This window comes from Heterocephalus glaber, unplaced genomic scaffold (assembly GCF_053883595.1).
Source record: "Heterocephalus glaber isolate CG9 unplaced genomic scaffold, H.glaber_assembly_v1.0 deba00001724, whole genome shotgun sequence".
In the NCBI taxonomy this organism is placed as follows: domain Eukaryota; kingdom Metazoa; phylum Chordata; class Mammalia; order Rodentia; family Bathyergidae; genus Heterocephalus; species Heterocephalus glaber.
Window position 1 is genome coordinate 7,026,527 of NW_028258435.1, and position 14,320 is coordinate 7,040,846.

The 14,320-nt window shown below is 42.5% G+C and overlaps 1 protein-coding gene across 1 annotated transcript; it reads left to right on the forward strand.

The window, feature by feature from the left end:
• The first annotated feature begins 506 nt into the window (after positions 1-506).
• LOC147821646 (von Hippel-Lindau disease tumor suppressor-like) lies at positions 507-14,039 on the forward strand. Its single transcript, XM_087199666.1, has 6 exons — positions 507-585; positions 916-1,008; positions 11,076-11,157; positions 13,245-13,511; positions 13,617-13,740; positions 13,812-14,039. Exons 1-6 carry the CDS (start codon positions 507-509, stop codon positions 14,037-14,039), a joined length of 873 nt encoding a protein of 290 aa, XP_087055792.1.
• Positions 14,040-14,320: the final 281 nt, after the last annotated feature.

The window sequence follows — 14,320 nt, forward strand, 5'->3', positions numbered from 1 at the left end:
TGAGTGCAATCTTTGATCCTGAAATTAAACAATTTTCCTCATGGACAAGGTCACGCCTACATTAAGGTGTGTAGTGGCAGTGATTGTAGGGGAGCAATGGGGAAGAATGTTTTGGATCTCAGTTCCTGGAATTATCTGACTCCCTTCCCAGTCTCCCTGGTGTGTGGTGTGCTGGCTCTTACTTTGCAACCAGCTCAGCCTGACCAACATGTGCAGCCACCTTGACCATAGCAAGAATCACCATGGGGGGTTATTAATCCAAGATCTTGCTGAAGTCCAGCAGTCACCGTGAACAACAGCAACAATAACAACAGCAACAACAGCAGCAGCAACAACAACAAGCCCCCTGGGCTGCTGGTAGGCTTGGCTCTTTTCTGGCTTGCTGAGTGGCTGCTTGCTCCTATAATCATGGCGGCATAATTGAGTTGACAAAAGTGGACAAGATTTTGGAGGCAGTCAGGCGCACTAATTCATCTGAAAATGCTGAGCAGGTGCAAGTGGGGGACATGAAAGCCATTATTAGGCAGAAGCGGCCGTGGAAGAAGGCGGGCTCAACATCTGCGCCTGTTCCTCGGCACACAATGGGTCTGGCCTGGCGCATAAATGTGAGCAGGCTTCGCAGCCGCTGAATGAGCCTTCTGATTTGAGATTTTCCCTGCTTAGGGTAATTAGCAGGGCCAAGAGGGTGTTGGAGCCATCCTTTCTTTCTCTTTTTCCTGGGGGTGGGTGAAAGTGGAGCCTGACTTAATTAAGAAAGGCAGTAACTCCAGGCGCTCACCCAATCAAATGTTAACTACTGCAGAATGGGCTTGCTGACTAGGTCTTTGTGATTTAAATCCTGTCTTTTGGTTTTCAGGGCTTGCTTTGTTCTTCTAATGTTTGGCTGTTTCTGTGTTGTTCCCTTCTGTACACCAGCTTCTGTGCTGAGATACTTAATTGCCAAGGAGCAGCTTGGAGCTGTGACCAAACTAAGAACTGTCCTGCTGCTCATGGGTGGAGGAGGAACAGGCAAGCCCTGTCACACAAGACCCATGCTACGAGCCAGTCAGGGTAGCTCACACCTGCAATCTCTGCATTCCTGGAGGCTGAGGCAGGAGGCCGGCAAGTTTTGCCCAACTTGGGCAATCTAGTGACTTTATGAGACCCTGTCTCAAAATAAAAAATGAAAAAGGGCTGGGAATGGAGCTCAGTGCAAATATTATAGACAGCTAAGTTAGTTAGAAATATTATAGGCAGTCAGACAGGGCTAGGCCCTCAAAGAATTCAGTGCAGAAGATAAGAACACATTACAACTGTGGCATTTGTTGAAGGACATGCCTTAAGGTAAAGATGAAATGACTATGCTTACATACTTCCCTAAGGGATGAAAAATAAGGATTGATATTCCAAACAGGCATCAGTCACCTTGGGTTGGGGACCAAGATCTCCTGACCCATCCCTTCCTGTAAAAGTCCTTGTTCTTTCCATGTACACTTGCTATGTGACCTGCTTCCCCACCGGATCAATATTACCTAAGTGAGTATACTTGTAATCTTGGTTGACCATAGTTTTGTCCCACCTTGTACCCACTTTGTGATTTCATACCCACTTTGTGATTTTGCTCTTTAAAGCCTCCCCTGTAAGTGGAGTCCACAGCAACCCACCCTCTGGGTCCCCTCCTGTCCTTCTCAGGCAGGAGTTTTCTGATCCTCAATAAATATTTCCTACTTTTAACTTCCATTTTTCCTAGAATTCATACTTTGATTTTAGAAAACACGAACTTGGTGCATCAGACATCTAGCAGGTTGGGAGTTACGTCTATTTCCTCTATATCATTCCTAGATTACAAAGGCCCTGAGTTTGCTCCCCAGTACTCCCTACCCCCAATTCACTGCATCCCTTATAATTATTTGGAAGGCTGCAGGATAGACACTTGACTTCAAAATATACCCATTTTATTTTTTCTAAAAGATGTACTCTTAGATGTATTCCTTAAAGTATGAAGCTGCATGGCAGAAAAAAAGCAAAAGAGTTTTGGATGAGACAGTTTCAGATTCAAGTTCCAGTTTTTGGAAAAATGTCAACTGGTGGGGTCTAAGATAGGGACCTCAACTTAACCCATTAAATAGGCTCATGATTCATGAAAAAAGCATTTCACGACACATCAGTGTAAGGCACAGGTAGGTTTATCAGGCAGAGTTAGAGTGTAAAGGAGAAGAGGGAAAGGATGCCACCTAGAAGAACCAGATTGGTCCACTCCCAAGCTGTAGGCCAGCTTTGAAGGACTAGCTGAGGCAGGGCTGGGTACATGCCATCATCATCCCAGTGCTGGCTTCTATAGCCCAGGAAGAATATGTGTGGTCCAAGTGGCAATTCATTTTCATCACTCAGGAGAGGGAAATCTTGGTTCCCTTTATGGGGTGATTGCTCCTGGTTTGGGGTGGTGATCTTATCATGGGGTGGCTCTCATCACTCAATATTGGAATCTAAAGTAATCATAGGTTTGGATATTTCCAAGTATTCCTCCAGCAGGGTCTGGAACAGGACATTGTAATAGCTAACAATTGAGAGCCTTTGAAAATTACTTTAGTCCCTCCTGTCCTGGCATCCTAAGTCTTGGAGGGATGAGATAGACTGTTACATCAAAGTGTTACAGCTCAGCATTACAGCCAAATGTTACAGCTATCAGAAAGTCTCTGGAAGTGAAGAAACTGAATAGCACCCTGGGAGATGAACCAAGCTTTATTATGCCAGCTGGCCCAGAGGAGTTCATACTCTGAAGTCTGAGCCCTGAACAAAAGTGGAAGCAATCTTATATAGAGAGCTATGGGGAGGGGGGTTGGGGGTCACATTACCAGGCAAGCACATTTATAGAAGCAGAAGGGTGGAGTTAACAGAACATCTTGAAACATCTGGTAGGGTCTAGTTTAAATCTTCAGCATGTGGAAAGCCATTTTTTCCAACACTACTTATTAAAGAGGCTATATTTTTTCCAATGAAGGTGTTCGGCTTCTTTGTCAAAGATTAAATGGCTCAGAATGTCTGGAGTTGTTTCTGCATCTTTTAATCTGTTCCACTGATCCTCAGGTCTGTTCTTTTGGAACATCTTGTTGCTTGAACAGTTACATTTGCAGTGCAGGTGACTTTAACAAAACATCTTATAATTCCTGGTGAAAACATCCAGGTGGGGGTAGGATGGCTTGGAAACAGACAAAGGCCTACCATGGTCTGTTGTGTATTATTTCCTTATCAAGACTAGGTAAATTTAGGGCTGATAAACCTTGTAATACTGATAAGAAAATGATGTACAACATGGTGGGCTTTTGTCTGTCCTCCCTCCATGTTTTTGCCAGGAATCATAAAATGTTTTATTAAAGCTACCTGCACTGCAAATGCAACAGTACTAGCAATGTAATTGTTTGACCATCTTAATTGCAACTGTAATTGTAAAGCTGTAAGATATTTCTACCCAATGTTTCAAGATGTTCTGTTAACTCTGCCCTTCGGCTTCTATAAATGTGCTTGCCTGGTATGTGACCCCAGCCGCCCAGTGCCATAGATCTCTATATAATGTTGCCTCCATTTTTGTTCCAGGTTCAGACTGCAGAGTGTGAACTCCTCTGGGCCCACTGGCATAATAAAGTTTTCCTCCATCTCTCTGAGTGCTTCTTGGCTTTTTTGCCTCCAGAGACCTTTGGATAGCTGTAATACTTGGCTGTAATGCTGACCTGTAGCAGTATAGACACTGTAACACTGCAACAGTATAGACTCTTCTGAGACTCTGCAGCATGCCTACCTGCAGAGCCCAGCAGAAATCTCACCCAGAGTTTTAAGATAGTAAGTGAGACAAAAAATTCCGATTTCCTTGTCTCCTTTCTACCAGTCTTTACTTCTTCTGTCCTAGGTTATTAATGTGAAGCTCAGTACTATTTTTTTAAAATTTAAATGTTCACTGTAAGTTTGCATCACCTCTTATGTAGTCTTGTATTTGAACAGTGGTGTGGTACAATATATAGGTAGAGAAAGGGAAATTTGGAAAAAGCAATGAGAAGGTATAGATCAAGGAAGTGTAACTAAGAGAAACTCAACATGTCTCCCCACACACGCTGATAGGGAGTGATTTCATTTTCCCAGTTCATGTTATCTAAGACCAGTTTATGAGGATGCTCATCATGTTTATGCTAATACCACTAATTATGCAATAGACATGGTCTCAAGGGACTTGTGCATATTAGCTCTTTTAACTCTTAACAGAAATACTAAGAAGCAGTATTCACTTCCCAATTTTATCAGCTAGAAAATTTAAAGATTAAGTGTCCAAGTTTAGTAAACTATGGGCAAGTTTACCAAGCCAGCAACTCTGGGCTTATGGTCCAGTACTCATTAATCTCATAGGATTGTTTTATTCAGATGCTTATGAGGGCTCTAACTCCCAAGTGATTTTCTTCTCATATGTTGAGACTACAGGATGCTAATTGCTGGGATATGTACCTGATTTCGTGATTTCCTTTTCTCTTTTTAAATTTAAATTTGTTTATTTATTTAATTCTTATTTATTGCCAGTTATTTTTGCAGGGAAAATAACTCTGATTTCTGTTGCTGAACTCTTTAAACTTAAAATATTTTCTTTTATCCACAGTTTGAGGATTCTATTTCATGTTTTAAAGTGGCAATGTCTGTGTGTGGCTTACTGAAGCTCATACAGCACTGTCTACAAGCAAGCTCCCTGGGGCATCATTGCATATCTGCAAAAGAGCATCATCTGCATAGTCTGGGCAGTGAGACAACACCCACAGGAGTCAGGAGAGCATATATGTTACTTGTAAGTGGGCAGCAAGGATAAGCAGAGACCTAGGGTGCAGGGTAAGCTGGACTTCCTTGTGTCAGGAAAACTGCTCATGGCATGGAGCTCTTTTGTGCATGCTCCAAGCAGCTATGTGACCCCAAAAGCATTCTTCCCTGGGGGTTGTACCCTGTGTAACACCTGGGTCACAGAGCAGAGCCCTATATATCTTGATCTGCACACCATATGGACACTGCTAGGACTGTTCTAGACATTTCCTTCTCTCTTGAAGATGTTTCCTTCTTGGTACATTTTGCTTAAGAACTACAAACCAAAGGGAAAGAGTCAGCCAGCTTGGCCCACCTGACAGCCAACCTCTTGCATTACCCAGGTGCAGAGATGCGCTAATTCAGTTTCTGGATTCATTAACTTGGTTTAATTAACCAATTACAGCTATATGGGATGCTCACGATCTGAACGTGGCCTTCAGTGGCAGGCCCAAGGTTACCCTGTCTACCAGAGGCCTCCAGTCTTGAATTGGATAGCAGCTTTCCCTGGTGTAAAATTATTCACATCCAATAAATATTTCATGGATATTTTTCTCCTTCATATGATTTTCTTTTTCACTTCACTTCTGAGACATGTCCTATTTGGCTTAGATGTCTGAACTTTCTTGTCCCACATACTATACAACTCAGGATGAAAAATGGTGAGTATTTCTGTGAAATGCTGAAAGAGAAAAGCATGAGAATTTTGATGATGTAATTACCTGTCTGATAAATGCAGACTTTAATAACATACTATGAATTTAAAAACACTATCACTTTCAGTTTGAATTACTTACTCTCTGTAAGGCCACCTTTTATCTTATAAGTCATCAGCTTCTCAGGGCACAAGGGTGCAGATCTGAGTTGGAGGAAGCACTATGGAGTGCCACAGTACCGGGCTTGCCTCTCCATGGGCAATCATTCTACTGTCACACACTCTGCTTTTTCAATATAAAAATGGTTCATCTTTTGAGGTAAACCTTTTAACTTGATATTTCTTCAATGGCTGGGTATTTTCCCTGTGTACAGAATTCATAAAAGAAATCAGGAAAAGAAAAACTTGCATAAATATTTTAATACAAAATTTATTAAGACACCGTGAGATGCATACAAGTCACCTTTGGCCTTTATAGTTACAAGAGGTGGTCAAAGTGAGGGCTGTTAGCTTCCAGACATTTGTTAGTATGGCAAAATGGTGAAGTCTGTATACTTTATTCTGGTGGACTCTGTTTCATTCTGTGCTCAAGTCAGTAAATATTTCTAGTATATTAAGTACATGGTAGGCACAATGTAATCACACTTACCTGTGTGCTGCAAGGAAAAGATTTTGCAGATACAACCAAGGTTACAAACAAGTTGGACTTAATACAGGAAGGTAGTAGGCCAGACCTAATGAGGGGAGTGCATGCTATGACAGGCCTCTTCCAGAGGGAGATGTGAAGTGTGGAAAGAAGTCAATACTGAAAAGTGTCTCCATGGCTGGTTTGAAAGATGGAGGGGGTTCTGTGGGAGGGAATGCAGGAGACTTGGTGTTGTTGGAAGTGGGGCTGAAAGGCGGCCAGGACATAGGGATTTCAGCCCTCCAATCATGAGGAGGTCCAATTGCCAACTCTCTCAATGAGCTCAGCATGGCTCTTCCACAGTGGAGCCCGGGGTGTCTGGTCAGCACTTTAACTTCAGCTCAGGGTAGAGAACTCAGCCATGCTATGCCCAGAATTCAGATGGATCCAACAGAACTCACAAGTGGATGCTGCTTTGTGCTCCATGTTTATAATAACCCATCACTCACACGTAGAATATGACACAGTAGTGATCCATTTTCCAGATATCTATAAAACTTAGTTATGCCTCTTGAACAAATGATATGTGTTTACCAGTCATCCCAAGTCTTCTCTTTTTGGAACTGGGATTTGAATCCAGGGCCTTCACACTGAGCTATGTTCCCACACCTTTTTTATTTTTGAGACAGGGTCTCACTAAGTCACTAAGTTGCCCAGGGCTGGAACTTGTGATCCTCCTGCCTCAGCCTCCCAGACTGCTGGGATGACAGGTGTGCACCACCACACCTGAGCTCTTTAGGCAGTGCCATTTCCCATCATGTCAAAGGCAGAGAAGCAAGGCCACTTGGAAGGTCACCTTCTCCATGTTTAGAAATGACGTGTCACACCTGAGTCATGAAGTACAGACAGTGCACCTTTGCATTTACACTTTTGTCTGATCTTCTGTTTCTACTTAAAAAGTGGCTCTTTTGCAAATGAAAACTGTAAGACAACTCCAAATTTTTCATGGCTGATTTCCCTTTTGTAGATAGCATTAATCTTGTTATACATATCATTTTTAGTATAAAAAGAAGTGATGCCATGCAATGCGGAGAAAATTAATTTCTTCTGTTAAAGTGTTTTATTTTTTCTCAACTTCCTATTCCTCTTCATCTAGCTATTTCACATAGCTTACTCCAAAATTGTTCACTTAAATTGTCATCTTTGACCAGAAGTAATGGTCAAAACACCAGCTGGGTCAATATTTTGACTTGTTTTCTTGATAATTTGCAAAGCTTCAGGTGTGAATGACACTTCCTGCTGCAGATCTCCTCTTGTCTTCTGTTTGTGTTTAATTCTTCAAGTGGAGCCTCCACCCTGCCAGGCTGGGGAGCCAGGTATCTTTCCATCTCACAACAGGAGCTGCAAGACACATTCAGAGCCCAAATGCCACCTGGAAAACAAATGTAGCAGCATCCCCTGTTCAAACAGCTTCAGATACAACTTCCAGGGCTAGGCCTGTGGAGGGCAACTTAATTCTGAGAATGGATGCCTTCAGTTACTCGTTCTGCTTGGGCTCACAGTATTTTCTACTGAGCCGGAAAATGATTCTGAGGAAGAAAGGTTTTTCCTGCAGCCAGCTGACCTAACTGACAAAGAGCCACCCCCAGCTCATCCCCCTCCCACACCCAACACATGTCCTCCTTCATTGTCCTTTGTCCTCAGGAAGTGCCTGTATCCAGGGTACTTTTCTATCAAATCATGTAAACTAAATGTAACTTCCTCAACCAATGAACTGATGATAAATACCTTGCTTCTGTATCCCCATCCCCTTCCCTTAACCTATATAAATCCCCTTCACTGCCAGCTCCCAGCTGATTGCTTTGTGGAGAAAACCCCAATCAGTCCGCTGGCCTAATAAAGCTGTACATTTGCCTCCAACCTCCAGGTGCATTCTTGATTCTTCTTGGCCTGATCTTGCTATACCACTAAGAGCTGCCACACTGTGGACTGTAAGTCTGCTGCTACAATATCACAGCCCAGGAGGAGCATATTAGCAAATTGGGTACCATTTTGGTTTGGGTGGCTTTTCTCCATTCTACTGAACCATTAATCATGTTCATGGAGAAATGAATGTTATTATGATAGAATTCTGTAAAAGAAGCTGCTTATTTTGTTCTATTAACCATTTTGTACAACATTTTATGCAGATGCACGTTGTAAAGAGCCCATCAATTCAGTCACATAACAAGAGGAAGAGTCACCTCATCTCATAAAGAGAAGACAGGGAACATTTTAGTGAGCCTTTTTAAACTAGACATTGGCCTACATTTTTTTATGGATTTAGATTATATGTATGTTATTTTGTATAAATGAATTCATGTTCCATATGCTGTTTCTGGAATCTGCTTTTTAACCTAACAACATAAGGGAAGTTTTTCTGTTGTAAGTATTCAGATTTGTTAATGATCTTAATAGTAGCACTGTGTAGTTTATTTATAGCTTAGTTAACCGATTGTCTATTAATAGACACTTAGCTTCTCTGAATTTTTGCTCTTATAAAGTATGCATCTCTCTGCCTATGACTTTGCTTCTGTGTTGGCACATATGACCATTAATCAGGATGTGTCAACTTGACTGGGTTAAGAAACACCTAGGAAATCACACTTCCGGGTGTGTCTGGGGAGTTTCCAGAGATGATTGGCATACAGGTCAGCCAACTGAGAGGTGGGGGGGACATGCCTGGTTTTGAGTTGCACCAACCAATAAGCTTGTGGCTTGGATGCTATAAAAGGGAAAGAAGGAGTAAGTTGGCATGTGTTTTTTGGAAGTTCCGTCCTGTTGAGGAGATGCGTCTTTTGCTGCTGGTAATGATCATGAATGTCAAATCTCAGCTTCTTCAGCCTTTCAGTGAGGGTGCAGACCAGCAACTCTCCAGGGAGCGCCCAGGCCTTTGGTCTCAATGTCGCGCTGCATCCTGGATCCCTCTTGTTCTGCAGCCTCCAGCTTCTCAGGCTGAGCAGCTCTTGGATCTCCAGATCTCCAGCACTGGGGACTTGCCTGCCTCTGATGCTATAAGCTGTCTCATAATTCCCTTGCATAATTATACATCTATTTTCTTTTAACCCTGTTCCTCTAAAGAGTACTAACCAATATAGCACCAACCAATACTGAGATAAAATAAATATAGTTTAGGGTTGTGTATAAAACAAAACAAGCTTAGGAATATGAAAAAATAATTTGTAGAAAATGAGTGAACCTGGCTGTCATAAGAAGGTAGACATGTGTGACAGTAGCTCAGGAATTTCCTGAAGGCTGGCAGAGATCCATTTCTGTGGATGTTCTCTGGAATCGCAGCCCTCTTTCCCTGTTCCATGAGGATGGCTTGATAGAACTTGATTTATTCATGTGTGTAACTCCCCAAAGAGGATCCACTGCATCAGAGTCAGCTGCTTTTGAGCTCCTGTAATAGAATAAAATAACTTTTACAAAATATCTATCTCCCTATTTCCTATTGTTTCTCTCTTTATTTATATTTCAGGTTCTCATGAAGGAGAAAGCATGCGATATTTAAGCTCATGTGTCTGATTTATTTCACTTAATGTTGTAGTTTCAAGTTGCATCCATGCCAGGGATCAAGAGAGATGAAGAGGGAGTGGAGAAGGAGAGGAAGGGAAGGGAATGAAAAAGAATGAAGAAGTGTCATGTACATAGACCAACTCCCCAGGAGGAATGAGATTATGTACTACACACAGGTAACAACAAAAAACAAAAGTTGAAAAAAAGGGAAAAGTGGCAATGCCAATATGTCACAGTTCAAAATAAAAAAGAAAGAAAATAACTTTTAGCCTACTCCCTAACCCTCTTACCTCTGTGCCCACCTCAGGATTGTGTTTTTCTCTCTGTCCCTGTCAACCCCTGCTCCAATAATATGACTATTTCAGTAAAGTAGATGTATTTATTCCAAACCCACTCAATGCTTCCCCAACATCTCCACCTTTGCTTTCAGGATTGGGTGATTTTGAATTTAGTTCGTACAGAGATCCAGAAGCCACAACCTGCACAATGGCCCAGGAATTTCCACCTCTCAGCACCCTTAACTTGTGTTCATTCATTAACTTCTACATCAGACTGTGTCTTCTCTGTGCTCTCACCACTCTGTCTCTTCTCCTCAACCAGAAAACAAGAATGAATAGCATTTGGCTTACTGGGTGTAATAGTCATGAGACACAGAGGAACTGGTGCCTACAAGAAGCCAGGAACACAGCTGGTGCTTGCTGGACAGAAGCTCCTCTTGCATTTATCAAGGTTTCTCTTCTTGAGAGCAATCTCCCTCTTACATCATGTATTTAGATACAAAGCTCATGTTTTCCTCCTTTGCTTAGATATCTTCAATGACTTTTATAGCAGAGAGTTGTAGCTGCAATAACAAAAGTACTATATACAGTAGGGAGTATAAATAACAGAAATCTGTCTTCAAATGTCTCAGGTTGAAAGCTGGCAGATTTGGTTTAGGGGTGGGTTTCCTCCTGGTTTGCAAAGGGCCATGTTCGTTCTGGGTCCTGACAGGGCAGAGAGACTCCTTGTGTCTCCTCCTCACTCATAATGGCACTAATCCCATTAGGAGCCCTGTCCTCATGACCTCGTCTGACCCCAATCATCCAGCAGAGGCTCCAGTTCCAGTGCCATCAATCTGGAGTTCACAGGAGTTTCTACACAGGAATTTGGGGGAGTGGGCGAAACATCACAGGCAATGACAGGTTTAATCATACTTTCTGCTCTTCAATCAGAAAAGTCCTTGATTCTGTTCAGTGGACACCTTCAGGGGAGCCCTTCCTTCCCTCCCAGTGAGGAGGAAAGCAACAGCCATGTAAACTGATTGTATCACACCGTCTCCCCTGTGGTCACAGCTAATCCATAAGGGGCTTGATCAGCTCAGACCTTGGAGAGACTCAGAGGAGGAAGTGTTAGAGTTGATTCCGAAAAGGACTTTGCTCTCTCTCCCAGCTTCTGATGCAGGTTGCAATGATTGGGCCTTGGCAGCTATCTTGTGCATGACAGTCATCAAGGCTGAGACCAAGGAGTACAGGTACATATCCAAGGAGAGAGGAGAAACTCTGGTCCTTGATCAATAAAGTTGCTTTTTTGCTGCACCAAACCTGGAAGTGGCAATCTCAGGCTTCTTTGCATGCTATGTAGAGAAAATGCTCTATTCTCTGAGGTATTTTTGGGGTGTGTGTGTGTGTGTGTGTGTGAGTGAATGCCTGTGCATGTGCCTGTGTGAATGAGTCGTGCAACTGAACACATTTGAAAAAATTTTATTGGTACATTTTACATATACAACATAATGACATTCATCACTGGAGATTTGTACCTTTACATAATATAGCTTGATTCTTACTTTTTCCCATATCTTGCTCTCCCTTCTACCCCTCCACCCTTTTCTATTTACAGTCTTTGTTTCCATTTTTCCATTTTCTCATGTTAATTCAATTCCTTTCCTTTCCTCCCTTCATTCTCCTTTCCACTTCCCCTTGCCCTTTGTACATTTTCTTCCTATTTCACATTATCTATTATACCTTTTAGTCCTTATTTACACTTTCAGTTTCTCACACCAGAGAAACTATTCGGTATTTATACATGTGTGTCCTATTTATTTCACTTAAAAATATTGCTTCAATGTGCATCCATTTAGCTTTAAAAGCATCTAATTTCTCATTCTTTATAGCTGAGTAGTACTCCATTTTATAAAAAAAGACATCTTCTCTATCTAGTCTCCAGTTGATGAGCAATTGGGCTCTTTCCATGTTTTGGCTATTACAAACTGTGCCACTATGAACATGGGTGAACATATACCACTGTGGTATGATACTTTTAATTCTTTTATTGATAAAGTCATTTTTTTTTGGTATCGGGGACCATACTCAGGACCTGGCGCTTGTGAGGTAGGCGGTGGAACCACTGAGCTAAATTGCCGGCACTTTTTATTCTTTTAGGAAGATCCCCAGCAGGGGAATAGCTGGGTCAAATGGGAACTCTAGTCCTAGTTCTTTGAGGTATCGCCTTACTGATTTCCACAGTGGTTGCACCAGTCTACACTCTTATGAACAGAAGGGTTCTTTTTTCCCCACAGCCCCGCCAACATCTATTATTGGTTGATTTCATGATAGCAGCCATTCTTTCTGGGGTGAAGTGGAATCTTAGCATTATTTTCATTTGCATCTCTCAAATGATCAGTGATGTTGAACAGCTTTTCATATGCTTAGTTGCTGTTTCTACTTCTTTGAGAAATTTTTGTTAATTTTAGATGCCCATTTTTGGATTGGATCTTTAAATTTGGGAGGTCTGATTTTTTAAAGTTCTTTATAGAGTCTCGATAGTATACCTTTGTCTGAGGAACAGGTGGTGAAATTTTTTTCCCACATTGTGGGTTGTCTCTTCATACTGTTGGTGGTTTCTCTGGCTGTGCGGAAGCTTTTTTTAAAAAATTTTTTTATTTTTCCCATTAACTTTATTGGTACATTTTAGGTATATAATACAGTTACATTCATCATTGGGATCTTGTACCATTACATGAGTCTCTTGGTTCTTATTTTTTCCCCCTTCCCTTGCCCTCCCTTCACTCCCTCCACCCTTCCCTATTTGCAAAGAACTTGATCCTTTTTTTTCCTCTTCTCATATTTTTTCCTTTCCCTTTTTTCCCTTCCCCTACCCCTCCCAATTCCCCTGCTCTTTTAGACCTTTTATTACTGTCACACAATATCAGTTATACATTTTTTAAATTACAATATTAAGATCTAGGAGATATTACCACAGAATTTACAGAATTTAAAAGGATATAGAAAGCATATTACAAAAATCTTTTTTGAAATAAATTTGACAACTTCTAAAAAGTACCTTGGAAGACAAATTAATGAAACTAACTCTGGAGGAAATATAAAATTTGAATAGCACCTATTAAAGAAAGTCGATTCCTAGCTTGAAAGCCTACCTATATGACAACAGCAGGCTCATAAACATTTTAACTGATAAATTATATCAAACAATTAAAGCAGAAAAAAGAAGGAACACTTCTCCCCTCATTTTAGGAACTCAACATTGTGCTAATCCTAAAACTGGATGAAGATAATAGAAGAAAAATGGGCACGTGCGCACTCCGTGACCCTTGTGGGCTAGAGCTCCGGAGGTAAGGCTCCGGAAGGTGGAGAGTCCGGGGAGGGCGCCTAGAAAGCTAGCCTCTCGAAGAGCGGGCGGACAGCAGGAGATAGAGGCCGGGCGGCCGCGGCCCGTGCTGCGCTCAGGGAACTTGCGCGAGCCGTCCCAGGTCACCTTCTGCAACCGCAGCCCGCGCGTTGTGCTGCCCGTGTGGCTCAACTTCGACGGCGAGCTGCAGCCCTACCCAACGATGCAGCTGGGCACGGGCCGCCTCATCCACAGTCACCGAGATGGGCTATATCCCCAAAGCCATCCGTTTAGTCCTGCTGCCCTCCGTGTAGAGGACTGCATGGACAGACACAGAAGGGCATGAGCCGTGGCACTGCGTCGAGCCGGTCACCTTTGGCTCTTCAGAGATGCAGGGACACACGATGAGCTTCTGGTTAACCAGGCCGAATTATTTGTGCCGTCTCTGAATGTTGATGGACAGCCTATTTTTGCCAACATCACACTGCCAGCTCAGTGATAGAGCACTGACCTGGAATGGGCAAGACCCTGGGTTTGATCCTGGAACTATAAGAGAAGAAGTTGTACACCTTGAAGGATCGATGCCTCCAGGTCATCCGGAGCCTCGTGAAGCCCGAGAACTACTGGAGACTGGACATTGTCAGGTCACTCTACGAGGATCTGGAGGACCACCCAAATGTGCAGAAAGACCTGGCGCATCTGACACAGGAGCACATCGCCAGGCAGCCACCGGAAGAGGAGACCGAGGAATTAGCATTCCTGCACCTCAGCTTCTGCTGGTACCAGTGAGTCTTGATCTAGATGGAGCACTGGCCATTACTCTCAGCTTTACAATGTTTCACTCTTGAGTAAAATATACTACTTCGTTTAAAGGAAAGGCTACTTACTTTGCTAGGTTTTGCTGTGTTGAGGGACAGACATCAGAAAGTGTCCCTTCATCCCTGCCTTTTCTAGAAGTGCTCACCAGGAAAAAGTAGTTGTATATTTGCCTCCTAGTAAGTTAGGAAAGTTTCAGTGTAAGAGAATTTGCATACGTAATTCAGTAAGAATTGCAGCATACCCTTTCATCA